This window comes from Aristolochia californica, unplaced genomic scaffold (genome assembly GCF_029961685.1).
Source record: "Aristolochia californica isolate CCGP_79_NKW_82.1479 unplaced genomic scaffold, dmAriCali1.0.hap1 SCAF_16, whole genome shotgun sequence".
Taxonomy (NCBI): Eukaryota; Viridiplantae; Streptophyta; class Magnoliopsida; order Piperales; family Aristolochiaceae; genus Aristolochia; species Aristolochia californica.
Genome location: NW_027181837.1, coordinates 13,314,988 through 13,322,566, shown reverse-complemented (window position 1 = coordinate 13,322,566; position 7,579 = coordinate 13,314,988). Strand labels below are relative to the sequence as shown.

The 7,579-nt window shown below is 39.6% G+C and overlaps 1 protein-coding gene across 1 annotated transcript; it reads left to right on the top strand.

Moving 5' to 3' along the window:
• The first annotated feature begins 6,871 nt into the window (after positions 1-6,871).
• LOC137952625 (pentatricopeptide repeat-containing protein At4g38150-like) lies at positions 6,872-7,293 on the top strand. Its single transcript, XM_068799696.1, has 2 exons — positions 6,872-6,971; positions 7,130-7,293. The coding sequence occupies exons 1-2, from the start codon at positions 6,872-6,874 to the stop codon at positions 7,291-7,293; spliced, it is 264 nt and encodes an 87-aa protein (XP_068655797.1).
• The last annotated feature ends 286 nt before the right edge of the window (positions 7,294-7,579 follow it).

The window sequence follows — 7,579 nt, the reverse complement described above, 5'->3', positions numbered from 1 at the left end:
CGAAAGAAATCCAAGAGTCCTCTGTCTCTCCAGCAGTGGGGACATCCAAAATTTGGGACACAAATCCGAAATCGGAGTCTAATACATCAAATCCAAAACTGTCCAAAATCACAGTGGCACTGGACGATTTGGGTGGGACCTCAAATCCGAAATTGGGGACAATGGAAATCTCTGAGCAGGGACGTCATGCACAAAAATCCTGAGCAGGGCAATTGGACCCAAAAATTCCGAAAAATCAAACCAACCCTGCTCACGGTAAGCAACACTCAGTCCCAAACAGGAGAAGGAAAATTTTTCGACAACTATTCCGACCAGGAAATATTTTCGAGAGCCCTCTATCTTGGAAAATCTCCAAGCGGCTGTTGGAAGGTGGGCTCAAGCCCACGAACTCAAGACAAGAAGCCCACACATCAAAGGAGTGGCATATGTGTAAAATATGATACTTTCCATAAAGATGGCATAGAAGTGTAAATATGTGTTCCTTTTATGTCATTTGTTTTATCAAGTTGTAGCCCTAAGGGCATTGTAAAACTATAAATAAAGGCATTGGCTAAGAGGTAGGGCATTGAAGCACTCTCCTCTCTTTCCACAAATTTGTCCAGCCCTCATTTTTCTTTTTGACGCAACCCTCTTCTTCCTTAATCCAAACTCTCTCCTTCCACGTTCTTCTTCTTCTCTTCTCCTTCTCTCTTCTTCTTCTTCTTCTTTCTTGTTGATCTAAAGTTCCTTTCATGAGATCCTAAATTCTACATGGTATCAGAGCAAGGAGTTTAGGATCTCTTCATGGAGTTATTATGAAATCTGTTCAAGAAGTTGTAAAAGGAGTTCAGCCATGAAGAGATAAGTTCATACTCTTCTTATTTACATTTTTTTTTTTGTTTCCTTTTCTTATTTACATACTCCTTTTTACTTTTTTTCTTTACTTCTTGAATTTTGAGTCACATCAAGTCAAGATAAATCTTTATATGTTGTAAAGATTTATTTTTATGACTAAATTGATGTTATAATCTTGACTCCTTGTAAATCAATTACAAGAGTGATCAAGATCATTTGTTGTTTGCATCTTATTAAGATTGATGGGTGAAATTCAATTACTTTTATGTAATTTGGATCCATCTCATTTAAGGTAGAATTCCAGCACATGTTGCTATATCTTCTCCTACTTAAGGTTACTCATGGGTTTGTGTTATGTTGTTGGATGCCCATTATATGTTTAATGAAATTCCAGCAGTCATTTACCCTTTGTAGTTTTTTTTTTTTTTTAACTTCAACAGTTGAATTTTTTTTTACGTTGAAGTCTCCCATGAGCTGAAGATAAATCTCTTCCAAGTGCCTTGGTTTGTCGTTAAATCTTCTCTAAATTTTTGTCTATTGCTCGTTTGTGTTGGAGTTTGGATTAAGGCCTAATCGGTTGCATCTACTTTCTTCTCTTTGTTCTTATGAATACAAGAGAAGTTGAGTGATGGCTGGATGTTATTATCACTTTCTAAAGGCACAAATTTGTTGATAATTTGGTGCTTGCCCTTGTGAAAGAAATTGGTTCTTGTTCTCTTTTGTTGGTGATTGATTTGGTCTACGGGTTCTTCAAATTACATTGAGTAATTGTTCTTTGAAGAAGAACTTTTCCCTTGACCTCCATATTTTACTTGCCTCATCATGGAGATTGGATACAATAGTAATAAGAGTGATATACTCCGTATTACTACAATTCCACTTAGAGGTCTCTCCAATTACATGAGCTGGTCACAATCGGTTCAGAGGGTTCTTATTACTCGTGACATCTTGAGCCACGTTGTTAACTTTCCTCCTCCGATTAATGAAGAAGATGTGTCCTACCACAAGTGGCTAAGGGTGATAAGTTGGTTCATTAATAGCATGGAAGAGCAGGTGGCCAACAATGTGGTCCACTGGGAAACCGCCAAGAACATATGGGACACTTGTGCCAAGCTTTACTCAAGCACTGCTTCATTACAAAAAATATATGATGTATTACAAAACATGTTGCATATGAAACATGGAGATAATATTCATGAATTTTTGGCACGATTTCGAGGTCTTCTTCAAGAATGAAAACTAACTCAGCCATATTCCACTGATATTGCCATTCAAGAACGACAAAGAGAAGCTTTGGCAGTAGCCATTTGCTTATCGAATATTATACCATACCTTGAGGTAGCCAAAACTCAGCTTCTAAGTTCTTCTGTTCTTCCATCCTTCGATGATATTAGTGTTACATTACTTCGGATACCAGATCCATCCCCTCCTTCTCCTATTGATGCTCCATCGGTGATGTTCTCTGGCAATCGGGGAACATCTTCCTCATCCCGAGGACGGGGCAAAAATATGAGAGGGGGTCGAACTATGAGAGGGGCTGAAAATAGAGGTGGTAGAACGGGTCAGAATTCTTTCCGTACTGAGCCTCAACTTTGCACTTATTGTGGCCGTCAGAACCACCATGTGGCATCATGCTGGAAACTTCATGGCAAGCCTGATTGGGCCACAACTAACCCAGTCTCGGTTAACGTTGAGAAAAATGAAGATAAGGCTGAATCATCATCCGGAAATGTGACTCTTACGGTTGAGGACTATGCTGCATTTCAGAAAATGAAGTTCTTCATGGAATCCTCTATTCCCTCATCATCTACTGCTGCCACTAATATTGCCTCAGGTATGCTTTCTTCCTCTTCTTCCTCTTCCTCTTCTTCCTCTTCCTCTTGGATCATTGACTCCGGGGCCTCCGAACATCTATAAGGTAACAAACACTTGTTGTAGTCCTTATCTCCTTGTTATCCTCATAAATTTGTTACTATTGCTGATGGTACCCAAACCAAGGTCCTTGGCAAAGGTTCCTCCTCTCTTACTTCATCTATTCCCCTTCAAGATGTCTTGTTTGTTCCTCAATTTCCTTTAAATTTGCTCTCGGTTAGCCAATTGACCAAACAATTAAATTGCTCTATCACCTTCTCACCGTCTTCTTGTGTCTTTCAGGATCTCACTACAAAGCGGGTGATTGGTGGTGGCCATGAAAAGGGGGGTTTGTACTACTTCACTCTTCCACTATTAGTTGCATTATCATCCACTACATCTGAGGCCCAACTTTGCCACAACCGACTTGGTCATCCGTCTACCCCTTCACTTCGTTCTTTGGTTCCATCTTTAAAAGGACTTTCTAATTTCAGTTGTGAGGTTTGTCAATTAAGTAAACATGTCAGGAGTACATATTCTCCTCGTCTTACAACTACAAGTACTGCTTCATTTGAGCTAATACATTCTGATGTATGGGGCCCTTTATGTGTCTCAAATATTTCCCAAGTTAAATATTTTGTCATTTTTGTTGATGATTTTACTCGAGTGACTTGGTTATATCTATTTAAAGAGCGTTCCAAAATTCTTCATTTGTTTAAAATTTTTCATGCTATGGTCTTGATACAATTTGGGAAGAAAATTCAAACCCTTAGATCTGATAATGCTAAGGAATACATGTCTCATGACTTCAAATCATTTTGTGAGAGTAATGGGCTTATTCATCAAACATCATGTGCCTATATTCCTCAGCAAAATGGTGTTACTGAAAGGAAGAATCGTCATCTTCTTGAAGTTGCTCGGGGCCTCCTCTACTCCATGAAGGTACCCTATTTCTATTGGCCTCATGCTATACTTATAGCATGCTTTCTCATTAATAGGTTACCTTCATCAGTCCTTCATCATAAAACTCCTTACTCTGTGTTATTTAATGGTGAAGATCCTTTTTCTCTTCCTTTGAAAGTGTTTGGATGTACGTGTTTTGTTCATGTTACATCTCCACATAAAAATAAACTTGATCCTCAGTCTATGAAGTGCATTTTTTTGGGATACTCTCGCACTCAGAAAGGTTATGTTTGTTACAATCCTACCCTTTGGAGGATGTTTATCTCTAGGGATGTGAATTTCTTTGAGGACACTCCCTTCTACTCCTCCCATGATGCTCCTCCAGGATGGACTTGTCCTTCTACTATTCCTTGTCCGCTTGTGCCGTTCAATCTTGAAGTAGATCCACCCCCTGATGCATCGGCCGTACCTTCACCTGTGGAGTTGTCGGATCCACCCGAGGTAAGTCCTTCTCCCCCTATGTATGGGCCTGAATTTGATACTCGGCCTATTGCTTTAAGAAAAGAACGTCGCTCTTGTACTATTTCGCATCCTATCTCAAATTTTATGTCTCACCATCGCTTGTCTTCCGAGTGTTTTCAGTTTCTTGCGTCCCTTTCTTCTAATTCCGTTTTGTAGTCATATTAGGAGGCCCTGAGACATCTAGGATGGAAGGCGGCTATGGATGAAGAAATGCACACCTTATATGAAAACCAAACCTGGTACTTAACATCATTCCCGAAAGGTAAAAGACCGGTTGATTGTCGATGGGTTTTTTTGGTGAAACATAATCCAGATGGATCGGTTGCTCGTCTTAAGGCTCGACTGGTTGCTAAGGGCTATACGCAGTGCTATGGGATAGATTATGAGGAGACCTTCTCTCCTGTTGCAAAATTGAATTCGGTACGCATCATCTTATCTATTGCTGCTAACTCCTCATGGCCTGTCTATCAGTTGGATGTTAAGAATGCTTTTTTAAATGGTGATATCAGTGAGGAAATTTATATGGTTCAACCACCTGGTTATGTGGTGGAGGGGGAGTCGGTATGCCAGTTAAAAAAGTCTTTATATGGGATTAAGCAGTCCCCTCGGGCTTGGTTTGATAAATTTATTCAAACACTCCTACGGTTTGGTTTTCGTCGGTGCTCAGTTGATCATTCCGTATATTATAAAGATACGGTCAAAGGAAAAAAATTATTGGCCATATACGTGGATGATATTATCTTAACCGGTGATGATGCTTTGAGCATACAAGAGGTCAAGCAGATGATATGTCAGGAATTCAAGACTAAAGTCCTTGGTATGCTTAAATATTTTTTGGGTATAGAAGTTCTTTAATCCAAACATGGGATAATATTGTCTCAAAGGAAATATGTCTTGGATCTCCTTGAAGAAACAGGAATGAAGGGTTGCAGACCATTTGACACCTATGGATACAAATGTAAAATTATGTGCCACAAATGAAGAAGATATTGATATTGGCAAATATCAAAGACTCGTGGGAAAACTGATTTATCTCACGGTAACTAGGCCAGACATATCATATGTTGTAAGTGTGGTGAGTCAATTCATGCACAAACCAAAAATTACCCATTGGCAGGCTTTAGAGAGAATATTACGTTATCTAAAAGGAGCTCCAGGAAGAGGATTGCTGTATAACAAACATGGGCACTTCAACATAGAAGGCTTCTCAGATGCAGATTGGGTTGAATCTCCTGATGATAGAAAATCTACATCAGGATATTGTACTCTGGTTGGGGGAAACTTGGTTACATGGAAAAGTAAGAAGCAAAATGTAGATGCAAGATCTAGCGCCGAAGCAGAATACAGAGCTATGGCCCATACCGTTAGTGAACTTTTATGGATCAAGACCCTTCTTACCAAACTAGGTTTTTATAAAAAGGGGTCCATGAATCTGCATTGTGATAATCAAGCAGCCATTCATATCACTTCAAATCCAGTTTTTCATGAAAGAACTAAACATATTGAGGTGGATTGTCATTTTATACAGGAGAAGTTTCAAGTAGGAATAATCTCTCTCAAGCATGTGTCATCTCAAGAGCAAGTAGCTGATATTCTCACTAAACCCGTTACATCTAAAATCCTATCGTTTATATGTGGCAAGTTGGGTGTTTATGATGTCTTTTCTCCTCCAGGTTGAGGGGGAGTGTTGGAAGGTGGGCTCAAGCCCACGAGCTCAAGACAAGAAGCCCACACGTCAAAGGAGTGGCATATGTGTAAAATATGGTACTTTCCATAAAGATGGCATAGAAGTGTAAATATGTGTTCCTTTTATGTCTTTTGTTTTATCAAGTTGTAGCCCTAAGGGCATTGTAAAACTATAAATAAAGGCATTGGCTAAGAGGTAGGGCATTGTAGCACTCTCCTCTCTTTCCACAAATTCGTCCAGCCCTCAATTTTCTTTTTGACGCAACCCTCTTCTTCCTTAATCCAAACTCTCTCCTTCCACGTTCTTCTTCTTCTCTTCTCCTTCTCTCTTTTTCTTCTTCTTCTTCTTTCTTGTTGATCTAAAGTTCCTTTCATGAGATCCTAAATTCTACAGGCGAAGCCCCAAAGGGCTGATGCTCACCATCGAAGAAAGAGGAGACTCCGTCGGCTCCGTCAGACAAAATTCCGATGGGAGTTGGCGTCCAGGCAATAGCTCTCACTCTCAATCTACCTCTAGGCAGAACAGCAGAAACCCAATTTTCAAAAATGTTGGGGTAAGTCTCTGCGACATGTTAATTTTATTCAATCTTTCGGGAATATAGGGAAAAAGGACGATGACGGGCAGTTGTATGGTGGAATTCCGGCTTGTGTGTATGAATTTCTATTTGATTTTTTTTGGGGATGTCGTGATTGATTGAAAATGTTTTTGGATGTTGTTTTATTTTTCTACTATTGAGTATAGCAGTCGTGAGCCCATTCCTTATCAATTTGGCAAAGTTGGGCTTTATTTTTTGGGTTCCATAATTGATGCTTGGGCACTGTTTGTGGAAATGTTTCAATTCAGTGGGAGTTCTGAATACGAGATTGAAGTGCTTATATTTTTTTGGATGATATGGATGCTGCTCGTATAGATTCGAAGGTGCATTTACTTGAACTTGGTAATGAAAAACACTGTGACCAGACGACAACAAATTCCCTCTAAGAAAATTCCACCAAAGACTTTGAACTACATGTAGCTGCCTCACCGAATCCATCATCTCAAGATGTTGACAAGAATTTTAGGAAAATGAAAGAAATGGGGCTCATCCCCAATGCCGTTGCAGTGCTAGATGGCCTATGCAAGAACGGTTTGATTCAAAAAGCTATGAAGCTATTTGGGTTAATGCGTAAGAAGGGTACAATCCCTGAAATTTTAATCTATACAGCTATGGTGGAAGGCTGATGCAAGGCACTAGAGTTTGAAGATGAAAAAGGGGTTTTCAGAAAATGAAGAACAATGGTATATCTCCCAATGCTTTCAGCTATACAGTTTTTGTTAAAGGATTGTGTAAAGGGAAGCAGAAGGAAGATGGGATTGGGTTTTGCATTGAGATGTTGGAGGTTGGGCATTCACCAATTGTTGCTACTTATATTGGGTTGGTTGAAAAGAGATCAGAAGAAGCTCAATGTGTCATTCAGAGGTTGAGAGAGAAAGGCAAAGGACAGGGGCTCAAGTAGATAGATTGGTTGGATTATCGGTCTGGACTTTAGTTGTTGCTGTTGTGGCAATGCAGAAATGGACTCAACAGAAAAAAATAGAAAACAAAAAACTTGTAGGTCCATCTTTATGCCACCAGCATAGCGGTGTTTATTGGAAGAATGGAAGTTCTACCTATTGTTCCAGCTCAATCCAATGCATTGTTGGATTGTACGACGCTTGGTGTGTTGTCGCAGGCAACCAAAAATAAAACCTATACTCCTAAAAATATATGTAGTAGAGCGAGTAAGGATCGATCTCACGAAG